General features: G+C 39.6%; 1 protein-coding gene across 3 annotated transcripts; it reads right to left on the reverse strand.

Annotated features, from left to right (window-relative positions):
• Nucleotides 1-1,254: 1,254 nt before the first annotated feature.
• On the reverse strand, nt 1,255-18,865 carry ACSL4 (acyl-CoA synthetase long chain family member 4). Of its 3 annotated transcripts, none has more exons than XM_068204915.1 (15): nt 18,819-18,865; nt 16,041-16,280; nt 15,558-15,735; nt 13,723-13,832; nt 13,500-13,638; nt 12,011-12,161; nt 10,766-10,889; nt 9,935-10,006; nt 8,194-8,333; nt 7,606-7,778; nt 7,325-7,399; nt 6,901-7,092; nt 6,304-6,418; nt 5,464-5,621; nt 1,255-3,701 (listed from the first exon to the last, which is right to left on the reverse strand). In XM_068204915.1, the coding sequence occupies exons 2-15, from the start codon at nt 16,266-16,268 to the stop codon at nt 3,544-3,546; spliced, it is 2,013 nt and encodes a 670-aa protein (XP_068061016.1). In that variant the 5' UTR covers nt 16,269-16,280; nt 18,819-18,865; the 3' UTR covers nt 1,255-3,543. The 3 variants fall into 3 exon arrangements, with proteins under 3 accessions (XP_068061016.1, XP_068061015.1, XP_068061018.1); XM_068204914.1 differs by having other exon boundaries at nt 16,041-16,557; XM_068204917.1 differs by having other exon boundaries at nt 16,041-16,277; nt 18,819-18,854.
• Nucleotides 18,866-25,815: the final 6,950 nt, after the last annotated feature.

Below are 25,815 nucleotides of genomic sequence, written 5' to 3' on the forward strand. Positions count from 1 at the left end.
GTTATGCTCTGAATGTTGTCCAGGGCACTGTGACTGCATGGGGTGGTTAAACACCACCTCACCTGCCCCCGAGGGAGTAACTCCTTCCTCTCCCTGTTTAGCCTTTTTTTTTTTTTTTTTTTACCCTTTCAAGCCACTTTAAGACATCTGCCTGTTGCAGGCAGCATTCTGTTGTGTCATGTGCAGGACCAGTCCCTGCCAGCCCCACCAAGGGGTCTGTGCCAAGGCTGTTCCTCAAAGGCTTTGCTGACTGTCATTGTCTCCAAGGCTCTGAAGACTTTCAGTGGCAGAAATCTTGGGTAACTAGTTAAGTGTTTAGTAAGGCATTGGTTTAAAATCCCGTGTTTCTCTTAAAATGCCAAATTATCCATTTCACTTTGTGCAAACTCAGACCCTGTTCTTTCTCCTTCTTGGGGCCAGCTCTGTGTGCCTTTGTCAGGGCAACTGGGCATGGAGTCACAGGTTAATCATCTGGTGGCATTTGCCATTCCTCCTCAGGGCAGCTAAACTACTCTAATCTTCCTTCACAGCTGAAGCCTTCTAGTGCCCCTGCTGTGGTAGTTACACTCTGGCTTTCTCTAGACAGACCATGTCCTTCTGAGGTAGAGGGCCTAAATATAATCTTACACCAGATACACCCAAACTGCATTTTGTTTCTCTTTGAACTTGTTTCTTCAGTCTTCTAAGGACGATTTTAAAATTCTTAACCTGCTTTCTGAAGAACTTTCAGCATCCTGGAACCCTCAGCAGTACATGAACCTTTCCCTCACATTTCAGCCCAGCACAAGATAAACAGCATCTGTAACTATTACATAATGACTTTGAAATTATTTACTATCTCTTCATCTGCATCCTAGTTCCTTTTTTTAATGGCAAAAATTAAACATACTTGCTCATTCTGTTTCTTCTCCACAAGCTCTGTCACAAAAAGGATTTAGAATGCATTAAAATGAAGGATAAAGTTCTTGCCCAACTGCAAGGTATTTGCAAACAATCCCCATATTTGAAGGCAGCCTGATGTAATCCTTCCCCTTCCTCAGAGGTGCTTGAAGAGCTGATGATGTAGCAAATTGTCTTTTGCAGTACATCCACCTCTAGTTCATTCCTTACCAGAAAAACTATGCCTGCTGGAAGCTTGGCTTTTATTACCTGAAGTGTGGACTCAATGCTGCAGCTTTGTAAGATAGACTCAGTTTTAGACAGAACATGAGGCACGGAACAGCAATGATACAAACATCTTCCCAAAACACAAACTTGTTGAACCATTTAAGTTGTATTCCACTCTTGAAATGTTAACATTGTGTTATGTGTGTGCATATATTTTGAAAATAGCAATCCTCAGTCAACCAAGACACAGAAGATAAAATACATTTCATATAAATACATTCATGGTTTAAAAAAATAGTCTTAGAACCTGCTGACAGACTCAAGTGTAAGTATCTTTCTCACACACGTTTCACTTTTGTGATACTATTAGGCTGACTAAAGGCTACTGAATAGAGATCAGTTTTAAAACATGGAAAAACTGGTACCATGGCTCCAGGACCAAGTACTTTTAAAAGTTGCTACTGATACGGGAAGTATTCCCTGTTGTCAAAAAACAATCGTATGTACGTTTAAAAAAAAATTAGATAAGCTATTTCCTTGTTTCTTTTAGTGACTCTTGTTGTTCCATGCACAACTGGATACCATCACCTTTGTATACCAGATTTCCTTTCTCTCTTTCCCCTCGGGGTTCTTGGAAGGTCAGCTGGCAGAGTTCTGCACTAGCAGAGAAAACTATGCATGGTGAAGTTTAAAGCTGGTCCCCAGGAGAAGGGATGCTTTACTTCAGGAGCGTAGAGCCACCACTTATTTTTGCCAGTCTACTTTAACTGGAAAATAAAAATACATATACATGCAGGAAAAGAAAAACTTGTCCTGAAATTGCAAGCTCGTGTGTTCAAGAGAAGCAATGTACAAAATCTTTTACTTTCTGTACAGTGACAATACCAAATAATTTTTTAACCATCATATACACAACACAAATGTTATGAATAGAAATCTATAAATACTTTCAAATGAATTTGCAATATAGAGCAGTTGAGGGCCACAGCTGTACAAAATGTAAGCAACATACATAAAATGATTAAGAAAGTGCAAAGTAGAACAGTATCAAGAGCCTCCACTTTTTACAGCACTTATGGTTCAAGTGTGAAGAGCTGACAGGGATGCAGGAGCTCAGTTACAATTCAAAAGAAGACACAGTACAGGATTCGGCACACAAAATGATGAACTATTATTAAATTATATCTTCCTCCTTCTTCACTTCTATGACTTCCAGTTAACAAAAGAACATTTTTATAATTAATTTCTGTAGAGTGATTTGTCCCTTTTAACAAGTTTCCAGGAAACAAATGTTCCCTGGCCACAGACTACTTTTCTGTAAGTAAAACAAGATCAGACAGGGAAACTCCTGTTGGTTTCTGGTTGCCTTATCATGCTTACCACAGTTAAAAGGTGAACGGAAATACCTTCCATAAAGGAACGCAGATGTTTGAAACCTAATCCTCTAAGTTACATCCAGTACTCACATGTATGTGAAGGTCTAGAGAATCATTGCCTTATAAACATCAACCACCTCAAAAAAAAGCCACCAAAATTCCTCTGAGTTTCAAGTCTGTTTAGAGGCCACTGCCCATCAGTTTCACAGCTGTTTGCCAGTCCAGATGCAAGTTCTGCCTTCAGGCACTGATTTCTCGTCAGCACCTCCAGAGCTGTGCAAGTCTTTGTTTTCTTTTACACTCTGTGTCCAGTGGAAAGCTCTACTTGAATTAAAATGCACTGGCAATTAAAAACCTGTTTGGTGAGTTGGAAGTTGAAATAGTTAATTCACTGCTCTTGAGTGAAATTTCTTAAAAGTTGTTTTTAGAAAGCTTTTCAGTTCACCTTTATTTCAGTAAGTATACTTTCTATTATTTTGTAGGCACTGTAAATATTCAAGATATTGATGTGCAGAAGAATCCATCCATTTTCAAGCAGTGTCTTACTAGTAATCTCTAGCAAGTTCTTGACTACTGCTGTTGTCTTGGTTTTGTTTTTAAATGGAGAAGGGTAGACATTAGATACTCCTTTTCCCTTCTTGCTAGAGGGAAGTATCTTATTACAAGTGTCATATTATCACAGAATAATCATCACAATTACATTATTTTTAACTCTTTGAAATATAGGCCAGACTTCAGCACGAATTAAAGAGAAGTTGTAAGCAGTCTGAATATGCTAGAGAAACAAAAAAATTACCTGGTCACACTGCTTCACATAATGATGTCTGTCTCAAAACTGGAGATGATCACACGAAACTCTATGAAGACCATCAGTGTCTAATCTGCTAACAATTAAGAATTTGGAGTCTAAGATATTCTCTGTTTTACTTGATAGAGATTATAGAAACAGTTGTCCATTTGGTGTATTTTTTGAATGTGTGATATCTACAGTACACACAGACATCCAAAACTGAGGCATGAGAAGGAACCACCTGCCCAGCTGCCAGGTCAGCAGAGCTGTTTATTTGCCCCCGTACATTCTCTCGATGTCGTTGAGGTAATGGTTTTTCAGTTCTTTCCTTTTCAGCTTGAAAGCATCTGTTACCAGCCCAGTCTCGGGGGTCCACGGCTCGGGGCTTAACCGGACCTTGATGGGGATTTCAAATCTTTCTAATTTCACTGCAGGCACAAGAACAAAGAAAAGCACGACTGTGATTACAAAGCCAAATGAAATACTAATTCATGTTCCCTAAAAATCTGGTCAGCACCCGGTAGCTTGTGTAATATGCTGTCCTACTTCATGAAATAACCTTACAGAAGGGCCACAGGCAAATTTCATCCTGTCCCAACACTGAGTGCTGGTAAGTGTGCAAATACTCTTATACACTCTGTGTGTGACAATGCAAAATCTAAAGCTTGAAACAAATGACTGAGTAGCCTGAAGCTCTGAGACTACTGCCACAAAAGCATACACTGAAATCTATAGTTGTCTCTTTGTTACAGGAATGGAATAACTCGTTAACTCAGACTAGCTGGACATGCTTCATATTTAAATTATAATGAAGTACTTGTACACTTTCCCTGGTTGAATGTTTCTTTCCTATATTTTTCATTCCTAAAAGTCTGTTTAGAGTTCAAAACAAAGGCACTTCTTTGTACTTTTGTTACATTAGCCACTTAATCTCCCTTCAGCTGGAAGCAGTGGCATGGCACATGCACAGCCTCACTGCAACCAATGCTGCTTCTCTCTTGCACAGGTAATAGCCCAAGAGGGGGGAGCAAGGGAGGAGAAAGGGAAGGGGAAGGAGGGAAGGGCAGGAGCAGCACAGGGAGCAGCATGTGCCCAGTACCACATGGAGTTTGCTACCAGCTCCTGCAGGTAGGCTGGGAATGGGATCCACAGCCATGGACTTGCAGCTGAATTCCAGCACAGCCTCTGGGGGGCACAGAAGTGGGACCCAGCAGCTCCTCTGCCCTTCTAGCTGCTAGCAGGATGTGCTGCTGCCTCTCAGATGTGTGCCTGCTCACGATGAAGGTGCATCATGCTCTGCTAAGAACGTAGAACTACCTCTTTAAATGAGTTTTGAAAAACGTTTCACATAAATTAGTTGTATCTCAATAGTAGATTACTATCTAGAAGGCAGAAAGAATGTATAAGCAAAGGGTTTAAGTACACAAAGCTATATGGATAGTAATTTGCCCAATTCAGGATAAAAAACCCCAGGGATTAAAGTGTTTAAACCTAAGCCTTAAACGTATGGATTGATTTTTTTTTTCAAGGTGAGACTTAACAGTGCCTGTCATTCTTGTTTTACCATTTTCAAAATGCAGATTCTCCTCTCTGTTCAAGACAACATGCTTAGCCTGTGCTTAAGTGCAGCTTTTACTGCTTCCTTGTATGAGGTGCCAAGTGCTTTAGAGACTTTCTTCCCCACTGAGTTTGTTCATTTTTTTTGTCCTGTAAAGGACTGATGACACTTTTGATCGTTCAGTACCACAGCAAGGAGTAGCAGGCTTTTAAGCCTCTACAACCACAAGGATCATGGCTGTTCAAAGCTGTATGGAACAAAGTTGTATGGGGAAAATTGCTTTGAAATCTCTTGCTTAACCAGTTTCCTTGCCAGCAAATGCCTTGCAACTTTTCTTCCAATTAATGGCTCTTTTGGACCTTATTTTACTCATATTAGACAAGAAACTTGTCTCCAGAATTTAGCTGGAAAAAACCTTCAGATATTTTGTAAAAAAAATTACAATCAATACAACCAGTATTATGTCAATTCCTGGGATAATATGCAACAATTTTGTGTGGTCTTTGCCTCGATAAACCATTAAGTTTTGGCAGATACAGAGAAACTGGAAGAAGGAGGAGCAGTTAGTGAGGATAATGGCAGCTTTTGCTGGATAAGCCCCCATGGCCAGCAGGATGTGCTGTAGTACTTACTCTTGTTTGCCACTTCTTTAATCTCTTGCAGTACTTCTGCTTCCATTGTAGGATTGTTACAGATGTCCACCCAGCTTCCACCGATGCCTTTCTGCTCAGCCAGTGCTGTCAGCTTCTTCTGGTTGGGGACCACAAAACTGATCACGTAGGACTGGTCACTACACAGAGTGGCAAGAGAAGGAAGGAAAAAAGGTTCAGTCAAGACTTTCAGGGTGTAAATTACCTGCTGCTGGACCCACAAATGCCCAGGTTATTCCACCATACAGAATCCTTCTTGTGCATTAAGTCTTCACATCTGAAGGCTTATCAAGAAGATATTCTAAGCTGGTTTACAACACCAGCTTTGATCAGAATGAGGCTTTGCTGTCATTTCACTCATGCACATCTCAGTTTAGCTCCCCAGCTAGACCTGGGGTTTAACCTCTTCTCTGCAGTTCCCCCTCACATAGGCAGAGAGGGGAATATATTGGAACTGATTTCCAAACCTCACTGGAAAGCTCTGGATCAGGTGCAAAGTGTCCAGATTAACTTTTCACTGGTATTCTGACAGCCAGAGCACATGCTAAACATAACAATATATAATGATAGATACTTTTTTTAGGGAAGGGATGGGATGGAACAGAAGCGTATCTGGACAGGAGAAATGCCAACAGAAAAACTGGTAATTTCTTCAGCTTTTAGGGAAAATGGAAAGCTGTGCTTCTTCAGACGTGTTTGTAACTTGTACTCTGGTGGAGAGGGTAATTAGAAGGAAACTATGGAAAACTATAGTTGGATTAGAGAAGTGCCTGTACTTCAGGTTTACTCTAAGCAGAGTTTCTAAATGAATACTGCTCTTACCTTTTGGCATAAGCACAGATATTGTCAATCAATGGGCAGTTCTTCAGTGCTGCCTCTACTTTGCCCAGAGACACATATTCTCCTGCTTGTAGCTTTACCAAGTCCTTCTTACGATCTAGGAGTCAGGGGAAGGGAAAAAAGAAAACACTGTTTCATTTAAACTTAAGCATTTCCACAGACTCATCTCCATACATACCACCTGTGTATTTTGTGCTACACCAGATCTTAATGGACAAGTTTTAAAGCAGCTAATGGCTGCCAAATTTATAAAGATTTCTGTAGAAAGTGTTCTAGCACTACACTTCTTGTCACACAGACTGTAGGAAAGGACACTGATTTTAAAGCTTTGTAATTAATCCAAACCTTAATCTTGTATTTATTCTTTAAAGTCCATGTGCTAAATTTAGGAAATGGCATCACTTTCAAAATTTTAATACAGCTATGAGGACTTTTGGATATGTGTTTTACACCAATTCTGTAAATAGGTAACCTTAAGTAGATTAACCCAGGCCAAGCCAACAGTATAAATAACAAGTTTATAATTATGGTTAGTCAATACTTTGTAATATATTAAGGTATGAAAAAACTGAGACCCACCTATGATCTGCAGACACCCATCTGGATGAAATTCCCCAATATCTCCTGTACAGAACCATCTCTGGCCATTCTCATCAACAGAAAACTCTTCTGTTGTCTTCTCGTCATTGTTAAAATATCCCATGGAGACGTTGGGTCCGCCAATTACAATTTCTCCTCTAGGATTAGGCTTGTCTTTATTAGTATAGCCTCCTGAAAACAACACATTCCCAAGCAATTATTTTTAACTTAACTTATATATCCTTCTGCCAAGAAAATACTTTGAAACTTCAGTTTGAAGTTAAAGCACACTAACTGATGACTATTATCAAAGATAAAGAACAATTTCTTCACATGCTACACCTAGCTAAGCAGATAGGCAAAAATACCTGCTAGGCAGAGGCTAAATGAATTACTCTGAAATCAGAATAATTACTACTCTCACCTTCTTGCCAGTCTCTCAGTTTTATTTCACAACAAATAAGAGGAGCTCCAACTCTGCCAGTGCTGTAATCAGCAACTTAGGGAGAAAACAAGACAGAAAAACAAGATTTTTTGTTATTAGAAATTTGAATAGGGTGTACCTTATCTCAAGTTACTTTACTGTAGAACTACAGCTGCAGTATTGTAGCTGTGTTTTGACTTGTTTTAAAAAAATTAAGAATCACCAAACAACATACATATCTATTTCTGAACTTATGTATTTCCACAGGTGTTTTTAAGTACCTTCTGTAATGGTTCCAGCTCCACACGTTTCTGTCAGTCCATAGCCTTGACCAACAGGACAGCAGAAACAGATGTTCATGAATCTTTGTGTTTGAGGTGAGAGTGGTGCTCCTCCAGAAAGCATCATCCGGACATTCCCTCCCAGCAGGGCCTTTACTTTTTTAAACAATAGTCTTGAAAGAAGGCAAAAAGCATTAAAAATTATTCACTTAGCTCATCCTTGTGAGAAGAATGAGAACCTCTTTCCTTCCTTCCTTCCTCCCTCCCCTTAAAAATTAACTTTTTCCCAGATTTTAGTAGACAGCAGGGCTAATCCAAACCCATTACCTCTTGTGTAACACTTGAGGAGGCAGAGTTCCTGTAGCTTAACAAACATTCCAGTTTTATCACTTAAAAAAAAAGCAGTGCAATGAAAATGAACCAGCCAGCTGTTTGGAAGATTAGTCATTACCATGAAATGTCTTAGCTGTTTCCAGTAAGAACTTGGACTACTTCAGTTACTCATTAGGTGTTATTTGCATGTCAGATGAGAACTGTCTGATAGCTCAGAGGATCATTCTTCACCCTTGGCCCGTGAACGCCACTTACATGTTACACAGAGGTGCATCGTATCCCCTCTTGATCTGTTCCAATTTGTAGTCATAGCCTATCTTGAACAGAGTTCTCTGGATATAGTTCATCTCTTGAACTTTACTCATGACATTTTTGTAAATTCTGTCCATTATTTCCTACAAAGTGTTAAAAAAAAAAGGAGAATCACTACATGGGACAGACCAGCATGTGTAAATTAAATTCCATGTCATAAGTAACGCCCCTGCCCATTATCCTGCCTTTAAAATGGATAACAAGAGTGAAGATCTTTGCATCATGGGGTTGGGCAGTGCTTAAAGTGCGATGCTTTTAACACCTCATCAATGAGCCCATCGCTGCAGCTTGGAGCTATTTACACCTGAACCTGTACTTAAACTGTGACAAACTGATTTAGAAAATTTAAAATTCAAGTTTAACTCAATCTCTTTGCTAAAGGTTGGTAAATTCCCCTCAAGGGGTGTCCTGCTTGGGAGTGCTGATCTGTACTTTATCCACAGCAATTTTAAAGTGCAAGGGAATGAACTAAGAATTCATTGCACCATTTCCTTTTCCAAGAGAGCTCTTCAGCTTTCTGAAAAACATGGTTGCAGTAATTCTGACAAAAATCCACCACAATTGTGTCACAGACCAGAGATCAATTTCCATTAAAATAATAAGCTTATGGTCACCCTAATACACAGAACCTAAAACACTGTTCCAGCTGGTGAAGTATTTAATAGAAGTTTAAAGATCGGCTCTTTCAAGTTTGTTTTGGAGCACAATGTTTTGAAGTATTTATGTGCTTTCTCTCCATGTAGTAAATTAAAATGGATATTTTCCAAAAGGCTGGAGTTCTCAGACAAACTTATTGTCACTCTGTTAATTATCAAGAAGACAACCAAGCCTCTTTATGTGCTTATGATTTTATAAAATAAAAGAATGCATGTGACTAAATTGATTTTAAAATTCTTGGCTATTCTAAGATGTTGCAGAACAACCAGAGCCAACCAAAACTCAGTATTCCTAAAATAGATTGAATCCTCCTACTCACTCCCCACCACCATGTGGCACCACCCAGTGCTACCAGTTTTTTGAGCCACAGGTGTGACAGGATCCTAAAAGCACCTATGATGGCAGCACATGTGGGGAGGGCCTTGGCACCAGAAAGACACAAACATTTGTGGAGTTTCTGGATAGCACCACAGCCTTGTGGAGTGCAGGAGCCCAGAGAAGTGTAACCTGCAGAAGCAAGAGGAGTTACAGGAGTGATCTCCTGATCGCTCTTTCCTCTGAGAGAAGGCTAAGCCTGGCCTGCTAACCCTGAGAGCACCAAGAGCCACCCAGGCTCGGTGTTACCTTGACTTGCTAAGTCTGTGACTGAGCCAAATGCCCACATCCTTCCAGTGGATTCCCTCTTGGCCAGAGCCGCCCTGTTAGCCCTGTGCAAAAGGGAGTTCCAGACTCTGACTGTGTCCTATGGTTGTCCCAGTAGCCCAGTAAAACACCACTTGTATCTACTGAAATATTGACAGGTTTGGATCAAAAAGGATCTTGGCTTTAGTACAGGCAGACTCTAGTGTTCATCTGCAGCATCAGTACTCAGTTCAATCCCCCAACAGCTGGAATGTCTTTGTTTTCTCTTTTCTTATTAGTGACAGTTACTTATGTGTGAAGAGCAAAACATGTTAGTAAATACTTTTATCTAGCATAAAAGAGACAGAACTTTTTTTGCTGGACATATCTGCTTCTGCATACTTACAGGCACAGCTGCCATCAGTGTAGGCTTAAGTACAGTACAGTCTCCTTTGCTTCCCTTCTTAATTTTACTTGACTGTAATAAGGAAAATATGTCAGTTTATGAAGCAGAAAACAAAATAGTGCTTGAAAACTAAAGGGCTAACAAAAGGAGGAGATATATTAGCATATGATTTGTTCAAATATCTTCCCCTGTTCCTGTGTCATTTTGCCCCCATTGTTAAGGAAAGGGTAATGATTAACATCTATTTCAACCAAAAGTCAATCTTTTACAGGTTCAATTTGTTTATCTTTCTCTTACTTCCTCCCTCTAGTACTTGCTTTCTCCTCCATCTTCCTTTGGGAGCTTGTTTTGCTTGATGCAAATCTCTCTACAAGCAAAACATACAGAGGTATCTATTCTGGCTTAATTTACTCTTATTTATCTGAATTGTTAAAGGGAAAAAGGCAAAGGACTAAATAGAAGATCTGCAATAACTGGATAAAGAACTGATAAAGTGAGACCAAAACTTAAGATCACTTTAAACAGTTCAGCTGATCTATTAAGAACTGTTCTTACCCTGTTATCCAGTGGATAACACTATATGCATTTATTGGGATTGCTTTTAGATTTCCTAAGTATCATAAAAGCTAAGGTTTTAATAAAATTTATATGATACAGCCTACTGCTGTTGTTCCCCAGGAATGTTAATTTGCACAATTTTCTGAAAAAAATTACATTTCTGAAGTGTACCATATACATCAGTATTTCTTTACTGAAGGAGGAAGCTGAGCAAGGAGAGAACAGGCTGCAAAAGCTGAAGTTTGCTCCCCACCTTGCTCTGCTAGCCCTCACCTGATCGGAGAGAGTGAGTGGAGAGGAGTAACCGATCCTGCAGCCGTAAGTGATGCAGGAAACTTCTGCTGTCAGTTCTAACACATGGGCCAGAGGCAAATAACCAATGTAAGTGTCCTTGGGTCTGGGAAAGAAAAAATAATTAACCATGAGTCACAAGTGGACTGAAAATACCATTTAACCTTTTTATTGTGTGCTTAATTATTACTTTTTGATTGACCTGGATCCCAGGTGAGCTTATTCTCCTGCACACAAGATGAGTATGATTTCAGCCACAGTACAATAAACAAATTGGGGAAATCTGCCCTTACTGAAAACAGTATAAATTACAGGATTTGCCGTGTTTTCTAGGAAACTCTGATTACTTAGTCCTTTAATGCTATTTCCTCTCCTTGTGGGAGGTTTCATTTCAGTTATGAAATAATTACACTTTAAAATAATGACCAATGATTTACAAAGCCCTGTCAGTCATCCTCTTCTAGGATACAGTACTAGAAAGAGAGCTGATTACTGAAGTACTGAGGCTGGTTTCAGAAACCAATTGCTTAGAGATTTCTCAGCAAGAACCTTAGAGCTGTCACTGAACAGCAGCTTTCAGCACCAAGCCAGAACTGGGTTTATATCCTCTCACAACAGCAGTCTGGCAACAGGGCTTATTTCAGCTATCGAGCCTTTTGTGAATGCAGAGACAAATAGACACACTTCCAGGAAAAACTTCCTCAAAACATTAATGTGAAGGAATCTGCACTTGGTTTTACTGTTGTGAGTGCATAATTTCTTACTTTTCTGTTCTTTCAGTGAACTGTACTTGAGCAGATTCTGCAGCACATGCACCCAGAGCAGTGTCTCCTGGTCACTGAAGTGCTAGGCTCTGACATGCTTCCTAAACTGATTCTAGGTGCCTGAAAATGTCTAAAAACATTTCCCAAGTTGCACTAGAGGAGGAATCTCTTATCGAGTGGTATCCTCTGATACTCAAAACTGCAAAAATCCATCATAGACTTAGAGCTACAGGTAATAATAATAATAAAAGCAACAGCATGTGAGAAAACAGCTAGAAGGGCATATTTTTCAAGCAAGGGAAGTTCACACACACAAGACATATTTCTTATAGATTAAAAAGTAGTGGCCTCACAAGAACATGAAGAAACTTGATAACACAATGCCAGCAGTAGACTCTATAAATGTGACACTTTTGGAGGTTGTTTTATCTCTCTGTGCACAAGACAATGAAGTGTTTCTTACCCCAGTCCAGGTATTCTCTCACACTGTCCTGTCATTCCAGCTATTAAGTTTTTATGCATCATCATCACTCCTTTGGGTCTCCCAGTAGAGCCACTGGTGTACATTACTAAAGCCAAGTCTGTAGGAACAGGTCTGCTTGGCAGAATGCTTGCTACAAAATTCAGGAGAAAAACTAATTTATTATCTACTTTCTAAATTATTTCTGCAATTAATCAATGTGAAAATGTCTGTAATCAGTGTGAAACAGGTCCTTCATGGAAGGCCAGCACAGCAAGCTGTTGCATGGTCAGTGCTGGAGAAAGTAGCCATCTGGTTTTAAGAGGAAGAGAGGGAAGGCAAATTTTGAAAGGAATGATGAGTATCTGAGCATCTACACAATCTGGGTGACACTTTTGTCATTGTGGTTTATAGCTGACTGAAAGGAGCCTCCTGAAGACCAAATAAAACTGTCAAAGGCAGCAAAGGGGGAGAATACAATACTGATGATAAACAGCAAGTTGGGTAAAAAACCAAAAAGCCAACACCTCAAAAAGCTGCAAGTCAGCTGTCTGTCCATTAGTCTTTTAAAGCCAAGTTTGTACAGGTAAGATTCCTTTTAACTCCCCCCCAGCCTCACCATTTAAAAAAAAATTACATAAACCCTCCTCAGGTAAGCTGCAGGTTTAGTAGAAAAGCAGTTAGCTTAAAACACTTGACTTCTGAATTTTGTTTGCAATGACAATCACCAGCTTTCATGGCTTTCACAGTGTCTGCAAGGAAACAGGCTTTTCAGAGACTAAGCCCAAGAAAAAACACCCATTAGGGTCACTGCAGGTCTGTATCAGCACCTCAGGCTGATCAGAGATAAGCAGCTGTAATGAATGTGTGTTTCCCAAAGCTCCTTTGCCAGTTTATCCCCTCCTTTATTCCAGAGACTGACACGTTTAATTACAGACTGCTGATGTAAGAACAGATCATCAGGGTTGGGTTTTCCTTCCTTCAAGCAGATGTTTACAGTCACTCCCGGCAGCCCAATGGAGCAAGGAATGTAACTGTTATTCCTCAAGCATTAAGTGCTTTTTAGCTACAGCTTGGTTAAGATAATGGACATTTTCAAGCAAAAAACCAAAAAAGCTATAAGTGCTTTCTCCTCTTTTCTAATAAAAAATAGTGACAGTAAGATAAATAAAAGGCGAAAGTAGCAGAAAGTGAAACATTAAACCAGTTTCTATTTCATTTCCTAAAACAAAGATGGAGTATTAAATTACTCTGGTTATGGTTTAGAAGTTAAAAACAAAGTTTTATCCTGACATACATGACAGATGAACAAAAGATATAAGTTTTTTGTTTATTTAAATGGAGCTGGATGATGAACTGGCAACCTGCCACTACCTTTGTTGGTGACAAAGGCCACCCTTTGCTGGGTGGGGGGTTTTCTGCTACACATCCCTCTTAACCCAGGTGCTAACACTGCTTGATTAGTCAGTCCTCTGTGAAGTGATTAACTTACAATTTTCTGGTTTGGCTCCCAGCTCTTCTACTGCCTGCATGCTATGAATCTCCACATTTTCAGGGTATTCCGATTTATTGACAGTCTTCTTGTCCACATAAATGATATGTTTCAGACAGGAGACTTGTGGCAGCGCAGTCTACAGAAGAGAAATGAAATGTTTAGTAGTGTACTGACTGAACTGTAGGGTTGCTTATAGCAGGTGAAGATGTTACCAAATTACCTTAAGTTTGCTCTCAAGGAGTTCCACACTCGTCACCAGATATGACGCTCCACACTCGTTGAGACCATAGGTCACTGCCTCTTCCCCCAGGGTGGCATAGAGAGTGACAACTGTCACAGGGATGGGAGAGTACATGAAAGAAGGATAAAAGTAACACTAAATGCAAAAGATCTTGCTTTAGCTTACTGGAAAGCACTCAACTGGGAATTTTCTAATTTGGAAATAATACAGCTTTTGATTTTTCCACATCAGAAAGTTTATGGCACAAGAGACCTCTGGAACAAGGAGAACAGCTGGGCAAGAAGCATGTGCTTACTAAGAGCATGGTCAATTACTGCAACGTGGTTCCTAGACAGATGGTTGTTGCCCCAAGACTGTCACCGTTTAGGAGGCCTTGGAACAATGCTCTAGGTAACAGGCTGAAACTTTTGGTCAGCCCTGAAGTTGTCAGGCAGTTGGAAGGAACCTATAATGGTCATCTACATCCTCCCGAAATAACTCTGCTTTTTCTATAGCAGAAATTATCAGAACAAACAGATGCATCAAACCCCAACAATAATGTACAAAGCAATCCCAGAGTAAGCAACTAAGAGCAGGTGTTCTGCCCCTGAGCTCTCTGCAACCACAACTCAGGGGGAGACAATACTCAGACAATACAGGCCACCGGCTTAAAGCTGGGCATGGCTACAGGCAGCTCTTTGCACGCTGTCAGCTACTTTCCTTGCTCCCGTGGAATTAATGATGGCAGCAAGGCAGAGAATCAGGCTAAGGAATCAAGACTGTTTTTCACACTGACAGATTATTTTTAACCCAGACTGGCTAGAGGAATGCCATGAAGTGCCTCCCAGGCACAATGGAGTTCACCTCTCCCCATTCTCTCTCTACTGAAAAAGCCCCTTTTTTAATATAATTTGCTATCTCAAACTGTAACCTCCAAAGACCATTAAAGGAATTTAACAGTGCTGTGAGATAGGGTGACACAGCACAGGAAAAAGAGTAATGTTATACAGCTATTTCTTATTGCCTTTCAGAATATAGGGATCCAGACCAAATTAGCCATAGTCTCCTACTTCAGTAGCAAGTTCATCTCTTCCACTACTGCCCCTGAACAGCTTCTCTGCACACTCTGCTGTACAAGCTGCTCCCTGCACAGGCAGCTACTACTGCTGCTGGGAGAAAAAGAGACAGCCCAGTGCAAGCAAAAAAAAAAAAAAATAGGCTGTGGTTTACAGTGTGTTGTGTGCAGAATGGGCACTGGAGTGCACAGTAACCACTGCAGCTCACCAAGTTTAACTCCCATTAGAGATTTCTGACAGCTTGATTAAAAAAAAAAAAAAAAAAAGAACAACCATACATAATTGCAATGAATTTGAGCAGCTTACAAATGTCACCAAAACAGACTATCATATGATTTTGTTTACCATTTGTCTCTTCTGATAAACATTTCATCTTTTAGATGTATAATTTAGGATACAGACACAAAATACTATAAAAACATCCCACACTTTGCGGGAAAAAATGCAACTACTGACATCTTCAGAATATTTAAAACAACCTGAATAGTAAGTGGACTATTCTGTCATTCTAACATCTAGAACATAATACAATAAAACTATAAAAACCAGTTTCATAAGTATGAGCAAGTTAATTTTAGGGACACCCACAATGCATACTATTCACTGAAAACTTCTAAGAATCAGACCATCAGCAGATAAAGTTTGTGAAATTCTTACACCTCCAATGACAAGACTGGCAGAGTCAAAATACTTAACAGCCAGATCAGTGCTGAGAAATGATTCTAAAGTACATTAGAAGTAGCCAAGTTGAGCACTCACGAGGGAAGTTGTACTTGAAGCAGGTCAGAGCTACAATCATCCACTCAGCCCGGGTCTCACAGAAAATGACAACGGTGCTTTTTGGGGTTAGTCCCAGGGCAGTCAGTCCATTCCCCAGGCGAGTAATTTTCTCATTTACTTCTTCGTAGGATAACCATCTGTAAGTTCCTAGAATTAACTGGACAGAAAAAAACAATGAATTTTCATGACAAGAAGCTTCTGGTATAGCTCTAGTGGCTGATGTGAGCTGGTGCGTAACACCATGAGTACACAGTCTGCCATTCATTAAGAAATTGCTTTCATTTTACTTGAAGTAGAATAAACAGTACATCCTGTATATTCTGTTATTCCTCAACTACCATAAAATGAATGGTTTATTAGATGATGACTGAGAAAGAGCTCCAAAGGGACATGCATTGCTGAGGCAAGATACAAAGCAGCTCAAACCCAAGTCAGAATTAAGTAAAAAATTGTAAGTTTTACCTTTTTGAATACTTTTCCGTTTGGTTGCATTTCATTTTCTTCACTCAGAATTTCCCGGGTTCCAAGACAGTCCTTCTTCCCAAACTTTGCTAAAGCATGGTCAAAGAGCTTGTCCAGTGTGTCTGCTCCAGGGATGTTTATGTTTGCTAGTGAGTCCAGGTGGGTGACAGAGCGGTAGGGGCTCCCCGGCTTCTCCGAGATGGGTTTAGCTTTTAACCGCTTTGCCATAGCCTTTTTCTTCTTGGCATTGGTAAGAAAATACCAGGGAATAAATACCAGCATACTGTACAACCAGATTAACAAGTACACAGGCAGCAAGAGAATGGCACACGTTTCTAGCCTAAATTTCATTGTAGGTATTTAAAAGAGAAATTCTCTTCTGGAGTTCTGAAGCAGACAAGAGCAAGGCAGCAGTGCAGAGTGGTGTAGGGAGAAGCAACAGTAGGTGAAGCTTAGGTAGTGCTGATTCAGAGCAGCTGCAAAATTTTAGTAACCTTTGAGAGCCAACTGTGGACACCTACAGGCGAAAACCAGTGCCAAGCAGAGAGCAGGAAAAAGAAAGAAAAAATAATTAAATTAGTAATATTACAGTCAGTTAATTAGTTTTACTCCTTCTAAGAGCTCACTTCAAAACCATCACTGCACAACAGAGCAGTGAACTGCTCTGGGGATGAAAGAGGATGAATCTTTTCCATACTTGTTTTTTGCATTTACAGATATTTACTTTTCACAGACTTTTCTCCACTATTTCTGTTTGAATAGTTCAGGGCTGTTGGGATGAAGTCTGTCCTTCACAACATAATATTGTTTTTAAGCTACTTGAGTAATGACACAATTGTGTAATTAAGGGAAAGGTCAACACTTGTTTTCCCACTAAATATTTGTACTACAGAGAAAAGGTACAGCAGATTGCTTTACTGCTTTTCAAAATATTCTATCAACTTCTATTCAGATTAAAATGTATCTTAATATACTCAAAAACAGCATACAGGCTCAAAAGTCTACATGCTGTAATCTAAAAACTATATAATATTCCAAAACTGCTGTATTAACTTTGCTTCAGCAACTGCATTTTTAATCTTCTACTTTTCAACTCTGAATGTCCGACTCTTGGAAAGGGATTATGCAGATTAGCTTTTCCAATTTCAAAAAATACTTCAATACATGTATTTCAAACTCCAAGTATGGAAACAGAATAAAATCTGACCAATTTAACTCAATTTAAAATAAAGTACAATTTGGCAAGATTTTGTCTGCATGTCAGAAATCTTTCCTCATTAAGGAGAACTGGGCCTAAATAAGGACTGATGGTGAGTGGGAGAAAAACAAAACCATCACAGCAAACACCAGTCATGGCCAGCCCACTGGCCTGGGACAGTCTGCCCTGGCATGTGAGAGAGGGGTGGTTATCTTCACCTGGCTGCTGTGCTAACACACCACCCACGCTGCCACAGAGGGGAAAACAGAAGCACAGGTGCACCAGCCAAGGGCAGAACCTCAGACAGGCAGGGGAGCCAGTGACACTGACACCCACCATCAGAGCCCAGGCTGTCACAGACACCATCTCATAAACAGAATGCATGAGAATAGGGAAATTCTCAGGGCTCCATCAAGACTTAAAAGAATGTAGGCACACTTCAAAACACACCTTTATTAATATATTTGCTACCCTCAGGTGATGAGGGGGGCTACAATTAACACTTCAGGTTAAATTAGACAACTGCTATTTATAGTAGAAGTCAGTTAACAGATTGGTGGGTTATTTAATGAGAATTTCAATATAAGCAGTTGTGTTGTAGCCAGTATCAACAGCTTTAAGGTAATGTAAGGCTCAGAGATCTGCAGATATTTAAAACAACATGACCACCGCATTAATTTTGTAATTACAACTACAGAATAAAATTACTGTTGAATGATAGTATAATAAACTAAGCTAAACTAAACTAAGCTCAGACTTGTATGGATGAAAGTATTCTGCGTTTTTTTTTTTATAAAAAATGAATGTTACATTCTTTTCAAAACGTACATGTTTATTCTGCTCTCGTGAGCCTCACCATCAACCTCAGCAGAAAAGAGATCAGTTTACCTCCCAAAGCTCCAGTTCTCTAAAATGAAGGATTATTGGTTTATAACACAAATCTTGTATGACACTTTCATCCCAATTAATTCAGTGCTCCAAAACCAGCAGTTGAGTCTGTATTTCAAAGACAAACCAGCCGTGGCTCTAAGACATGGTAAGGAAAAGGCAGGACACACCCATGGTTACACATAATGCTACAAGTTAAAACAGACCCCAGGGGGAACTCTGGCTGCTCCTCACCTTCCAACAATGAACATATGACCAGGCACACTGACTTGGATAAAAAGCAGCGTTGTTGGAGTACTGCAAAGTATTTAACACAATGAGACAGTACCACAGTTTTTCTTTGGGCTGTGTGGGAGCTTGTTCAGAAGTGGTGCTACTGTGAAACACTACTGGCTAATAATCAAGAAGTGGCTAATTTAGGAAGGGAGGAGAGGAAGGTTCCACTTCTTTAATTTTGGAATTTCAGGTTAATTTGTAATACTTTAAAAAGTGTTTTAAAAACAGAAAACTCAGATAATTTGTATATAGTTGGAATAATTTAAAAGAAAATCACGTTTCTATCCTGACAAAAATCAGTTGTTATTCTTAAAAGACATCAATTGGGAATACTTAGTGAGTCCCAAAAATACAACTGTGGCTTTTTCCTTTGAACATGCTCATGCAAAACCTCACACACACAGAGGTGTACTTACAAGGGATCTCACAGTGATGACTGAGATTTTTTCAGTGTTGATTAGATCTACAGTAAAACAGAAAAACATATTAGAATTTGGGATGTTTTTGCCTTGCAGAAATGAGGAATCCTTAGAATTTCCACCCTACTGCCCCTAAGAAGCACAGGCTATGAATTCAGACAGAAGTGCAACACAACCCATACAAGGGAGAGCAATTACAATACAGGAAAACATTAAGCTTCCAAACTACACTGGACAGACAAGAGACAGAGCTGCCAAAAAGGAGCTTAACTTTTATGTGACACCACATCCTCCCTTTCGTATTGAAACATGTTCTGAAAAAAATTATGAACAGAAGCTTAAGGCAATTTAATTACCAACGAAACCCAGAAAGACAAGGAAGAGACTTTCATATTGCATATGGTCCATTCTTCTGACTCAAGGCAGGACAAGAAGCCCTTTGTCACTTTTGACAGATGAGTATCAGTGGAAACACAAACTCAGGACTACCCATGGCACACATTGCCCATGAGAACATGAAGTGGATTTGGGGTATTGAGGTAAGAGAAGAGTTTCCAGAACAAAAGCATGTTTATAGAGGCAGTGAGGCTTCATTGGTCCCATGACCAGTGTAATAAAAGATGGCTGTGTGTAACTGCAGAGATAAGGCTACAACAGGTCTGCTGCAGAAAGCTTTAACTGATGTTTAACATAGTTATATTTTAGAGGCCCTCCTCATAAGTCTAAGATTTTAATCAGTTTTTACAGACTGAAACCGAGTTAAATGTCCCTTGCAAAATTCTCCTACGAAGATTTTCTCTTGAAATATAAAGAAGAGGTGCTAGAATGTTTTCAGTTACTAGCATTTGCATGTGGCTGTATAAGATTTTGATCCATTGCAGGATCATCCCAAACTCATGCTAAATAAGTATTTATCATCTCTTAGATATACTGCATATAACAAACTGACATATTCAACATGCAAAGGTTCCTCCATACCAGTTGTATTCAGTTAGAAGCCAAACTTAGCTACTCAAATGACACCTTATGCCTTCAATCTCCTACTTAATTAGACCTTAAGAGAAAGGATGAGATGCAATGCTCACGTCAATGCACCATCAAGGACACTTCAAGGTAAGGCAACTACGTATTACTGAAGTATAACAGTAATGTTCTTCATAAATTTCCTCATTCATTACAAATAAAATTTAGCATTCATGAAAAGTTTCACAATAAGATAAAACTGGTATTTAACACTGGAATATTTAGAATATGTAATATTTTCCATTGGTTTACAAAGCTTATTATTTCTCTTGACTGTTGAGCAGAACTAGCCTCTTCAGATGCTTATCCAGCTGTTTTGGAAACAACAGAGCTTCCAGTTCTTGATGCAGGAAATGCATGTTCCCAGAAAGAGCAGTGTGCGTCAGGCGTGACTACAAGAAAAAATGAAACCAAACAAAAACAGATTTTGTTTCTATCTATGAGAACCTAGATAGCTGGTTTTCAGCATTTCCTAAGGATTCTCCTCTGGTGAATCAGCTTCTATCAATTTTGAAGTGGTCTGGAGTTCATTTAACATTTGCAGTGACATGTTACAGTGTACACACTGAAAACCTCACTCATGAGGTAATGTTTCACTTACGGCTTTTATATGCTGGGTGTTTACAAAAATTCTACAGGCCAAGTTTACTGCAGACTGACACTGTACTTTATGGGCTGCCAGAGATGGAATCTAAGTATAATCTGACTTTTATATCCTTAAATAAAAGTTTCAGACAGATAATATACAACATTCAACTCATGTCCTGTAGCCAGGGTCATAGAACAGAGCTCTGTTCCAGAACATGTGCTTTGATTTCAGAGAGACATCCTTCTCTTCCTATTTTAACTCAAATCTAAGAAACAACTAGTAATTATATTTTTAATATAGGAAAAAACCCTTTTAAATACTCACAAAAGCTTATGGGACTAAATAAGAGCAAAAGTGTGTATGGGGGACAGAGAGAGGGTTTATGCCTCTGGAAGTGACTATTCTCAGAGGAGGAAATGACTTAATCTTCTCTGCATTTGACTCGCCAAACTGAACAGAATCAACTTACACAGCACTTACACACACTACTAGAATTTTTAAGTGTAATTCAAAATCAAATTAAGTACCTGTAGCTAGAAGTTTTATCCTATGCAGTTTAATAAGGCAGCAAATTATTATCATCACTAGGAAAGGCTTTAATTAGCTCAAGCCCAAAACACTCTAAAGGCTTAATAGTGAAAGTATATCAACAACACTGCTTACAATCCTTCCTTTGGTGTTAAAAAGCTTGCCAGGGATCCAATTTACTACGGAGTAGCATGTTTGGAAGAAAACACAACTTCATTTTCTGTCTGCTTCAAACATAGTGTTAGGAAAGTAATCTAGTAAGGAAGATGACATTAGAGAGGAAAAGGGTTGTGTTCTAGTTTGTGAAGAAAACTGGAATCTCCAAAGCAGATTGTTTTTAGTTTAAAAGCAACACCAGAGGAAGTCTGGTTCCTTTGCAGCAGAACTCTTGGAGCTCTTGCCAACTTCAAATGGAGACACAATTCTGACTTTAGTGTAAGTGCTCAGAGCTGGCTCCTGTCCGGAAGTTCTCAAATCTTCCAAAACAATCCAGTATGATTAAGTAACAACCATTTCTGCAATTTCTTTAGCATCCAGGCAGATCTAAACATTTTGGAAACCACAGTGAGCATTCAGGATTTGTAACTGGAAAAGTGGTTTTATACGGTTAAAAAAAAAAAAAATGAGTTGACCTAAGTATGTGGGTGTTCAGTTAGTCAGTTTTTGGAAAGGAACTTAGCTGGTACTTAGTCGTCCTGAACTTGTTCCGTTACAGGACAGAACAAGGCTGGGATTTCAAAAAGAGATGACACAAAAAGAGATTTCTCCAAGGGTAAGAAATACCACATAGCAAGGAAGATGCAGCACAATAAATGAGTGCATACTGTCAGGCTCTCTACAAGTTTTGATTTTCCAGATGTAAACCTAACACACACAAGAATGAGAGAACATTTCCACAGCTGAGAAGACTGTGATGAAATAGCAGTAAGAGTTAGAAGGATCTGGTGGCTAATTACAGCTTAGTTGGGGTTAGAAAGATTGAAGGAAAAGAAACTGAAGGAAATGATTTAGTTTTTACATCATGTTGGTGCTTCTACAAAAACAAACTCCAGCAATATTAATGCAAGTTACTCATAGGAAAAAAAGTTCACGAGGTCTCATTTTTCTTTCTTTCTCACAGGCAGATTTCTGCATGTTTTCCTCTTGCACATTTTGGTACATCACAAAGGGCAGTGAAAATCCAGAGAAAGTCTAACCAAACCTAACCAATTTTGAGAAGTACTTCTGTGCTCTGGCAATGCAATAGAAGCTCAAAGTTGAGCTTCTAATACTCAAATGTTCAAAGCTGAGAGTTGGAGAGCTCTCACTGTGCCTGTACAGTGTAAATACTGGTACCCATGTCCCAACAAACAAGGAGAGGGGAAATCAGTTGTAGTGGATCCTGATACAAGTTTTAAATATACACATTCTACTTGAAATAGAAAAATCACAAGTCACCTTAGGAAACTGTGTTTCTCTTACTGCTGCTTAATAAAATATTTTACTCAGCTAATAGTGAAGGTAATATTTATTTTTGGTTTCAAGAAAAATATTACTGTTGTCTTTTATGTTCATTGCTTCTGCTTACTACCTCAGAACATATATGTGCTTAAAGTCAATCAGAAAAAAAAAATCCATTTTTAAGTGTCAAAAATCTATTTCTGCAGCAAGTACTGCAGTGCAAGCCAGCCCAGCTACAGTGACCCAGTAGTTTTCAATTACCTAAGAGCCGGGTGTGAAACTCTCTCCTAATTTGTAACATCGAGTGCAAGCAAATATTTGGTGAAAGGGTAAGACCTGTTTGCATGCCCCAAAGGCAGAAAACGCTAAAGGCCAAGGCAAGATTTCACAGCTGAAAACTGTCCATTGAGACTGCACTGAGTTGGGAAATTAGTTCCCCTGACCCACCTGCTCCTTGTCTCCGGCTCTACCAGAAGCTGCCCTGGGAGTACCTGGGGCTCTCGCTGCAGCTCCGCTTCTCCCGCAGGCCGTACCCAGCCTGCTCACAGCCTGGGCCGCACAGGCTGGCCAGTCGCAGAACCGCAGAGCGCGAAGGGGTCGGAGTGGACCTCAAAGCTCATTTCCTTCTATCCCCTGCCCTGGCAGGCACACCTTCCACCAGAACAGGCTGCTCAGGGCCCCATCCAGCCTGGCCTTGAATGACTCCAAGGATGGGACATCCACAGCTTGCTCCAGTGCCTCACCTCCTCACTATAAAGAATTTATTCCTATTACCTCACCCAAATTCTCCCTCCTTCAGTTTGCACCCATTCCCCCTTATCCTGTCACTACAGTTCCTCACAACGAGGCCTTCTCTGGCTTTCCTGAAGGCCCCTTCAGGTACTGGAAGGGGCTGTGAGGTCTCCGCGCAATCTTCTCTTCTCCCAGCTGAACAGCCCCAGCTCTCCTCTGGACTTGCTCCAACAGCTCCATATCCTTGTTATGCTGCACGCCCCAGAACTGTGTGCCATAGTCCAGGCTGGGTCTCACAAGGACAGGGCAGAAAATCACCAGGTCAATCTGAGTTACACACAGCACTGTGAATGCACTCACTGTGACTGATGACAAACACTGCTGCTTCAGTACCTTTTCTTGTGGTAAGGGAAGTGAGAGACATCTTTCTGTTTCACTGGCATTTTAGTTAATGACTAGGCTAAAATCTGGTAGCTTGGACAGTGGGTATTCCAGAAGATGGAAAAGGAGAAAATGTGCAACAGAAAAATACTGTTATTACCAGCATCTATAAAATATACTTGGACTAAAGGGGAAAAAATGCAAAGAAAGTACATATTATAGTAGTAACGCAGTATTTCAGTCTGATCCCTCAACATATATCCCTGTCTCATCAGGCATTATGACAAATGTTACTTTGCTGTTCCAACAGCAGAGATAAATGTACTGTTTCCACCCAACTTTTTTAAACAAGGACACAAAAAGACAAGCAGTACAAGCGAGGATACATTTCAGAGGACATGTGGCCACAAGAAGACTTCAGCAAAAGCTCTGTAAACAGCCAAAGAAGAACTGATAATCTTCCCTCCCACGCACAGTAAATATACAATGGACAGACTGGCTAGGTCTGTGTTTAGCTACACTAGCATTTTGCAGTGGAAAGGTTGTGACTTGCATGACTCTGATGATCCAGCTAGTGACATTTAAGTTATCATCATCTTTTACTTTCCAGTTCTTTCTCAGTAACAAACTCACAAAAAGAGAGTGTAGATCAAATCAATTTGAGACTTACAGATGTAAAGCCCTATTTGCCATATCTTCCCCTGCATTTTCAGGGCACAATGAAAGTAAATAACTGATGTACAGCTGGTGCCTATATAACTTAGGTCAGAGTTACAAGATGCTTATATAGCTTGAGTTATATCAATATAACCTGATATATTTATATAACCTGTTATCAATATAAGCTAAATCATGACTTTTTATATGTCTGTATAACCGGAATCATAACTTTTATACCTACATAACCTGATATAATGTATACCTATATAACCTGGAAAAATTATCTATACAATGTAATGGCTAATTAGTATACACTATAACTAGTATATGCTTAACTAGTTGCTTAATGCTGAATAGACAAAAAAAAAAAAGAAAAAAACTCACCAAGCAGGTAGCTTTAGAGATAGGTAAGTATAGTACTAACGAGAAATTAGCAATTAGCCACCAAATAAAGAATTTAGACCAGTTAAGACCAAAGAGACCAAGGAACATCCTAACTGTGCATGCTCCTAAGACAAAGTTGAAAAGTTCAGATGCAAAGAAGACTTTGGAAGCCTTCATCAAAGACCCCCCATGACCCCCAAACTGGGGAGACGCAAGCGCAGTGCAAAAGAACTGTCTAATAACCATGAGCTCACCCGATGTAAATTAGTTCTGGTGAGTATGTGATGGTGTTGCAGTGACACTGAGCAACACTTAGTGTATAAATACACCACAGCACTTGACAAAGGTGTGTGAGTTAGGAGGAGAAATCCCCCTCACTCCAGCACTGCAATAAACAAATACCTGCTCTATAGACACTGCCATGGGGTTTTATTTCCAGCCCATCTTTTGGGCATCACATTGTTTTACAGTTTTCAAAGCCAGATATATTATTCCTGGTTCTGGCTTGTTACTGGATACTGCAGATAAAAGTTACATTGATACTTTCTAACTTTCTAACTTTTTTTGCTTCCAATTGCTAGGTGCTTCCCTGGGCCTGGTGACGTTCTTCTTCATCTACTTTAAGATATCGTCAGCACTACAAACATAAGCACTGACAAATGTTTTGTTTAAGAACTCTTAAACCCACTGTTCAAGGGTGCTTATCTCCCCCTCTTATGCTTCTGATGATCATTTCAGTGACAGCCTTTGACAAGGTAAGGAAATTAAGATGGCAGGTGCTTTTTGTTTTGCAAATAAAGACGAAGAAAATAATCTCCCTGGGTGTTTTTCAGAATTTGATTCACAGAAAATGTACTTATGCTTGTCCCAGTACTAAATATAACTTTCTATTCCTTCTGGGAGCCTCACTGGCTCTTCAGCTTTCATTTTGGCAAGAAATGCTGCGATCGATTTTACATTTACCCTCCTCGCTTTTCAGAAACTCCATCCTCTCTCATCATTCACATAAGGGGTTTTCTTCTCAGACACAGGTAATAATTTAGGTAGTGAAATTAATTACATACTTAAAAAGGAAGAGGGAAGAATAAATGTTCCTCCTTGCGTACTGCACCAGTAGTCTTTTGTCTACCAAAAAGTGTACTGTAGGCTGGGAGAGATTTTTCTAATGTTTATATGAGTTTTCCAAAATTCTGTAGGGACAGTCAACAAGAAGAGCACTAGGGCTGGAAAATACACCTTCCTTTTTCCCTAAGGAGC

This window comes from Anomalospiza imberbis, chromosome 14 (assembly GCF_031753505.1).
Source record: "Anomalospiza imberbis isolate Cuckoo-Finch-1a 21T00152 chromosome 14, ASM3175350v1, whole genome shotgun sequence".
NCBI classification, from domain to species: domain Eukaryota; kingdom Metazoa; phylum Chordata; class Aves; order Passeriformes; family Viduidae; genus Anomalospiza; species Anomalospiza imberbis.

Excerpts from the sequence above, each read along its gene's own strand:
- ACSL4 (XM_068204914.1), bottom strand. The coding sequence starts at position 16,391 with ATGAAATTTAGGCTAGAAACGTGTGCCATTCTCTTGCTGCCTGTGTAC. Across the intron at positions 13,639-13,722 it reads TCCTTGAGAGCAAACTTAAG|ACTGCGCTGCCACAAGTCTC; the intron begins GTAATTTGGTAA and ends TCTCTTCTGTAG. Across the intron at positions 6,419-6,900 it reads TGGGTGTCTGCAGATCATAG|ATCGTAAGAAGGACTTGGTA; the intron begins GTGGGTCTCAGT and ends CCTGACTCCTAG.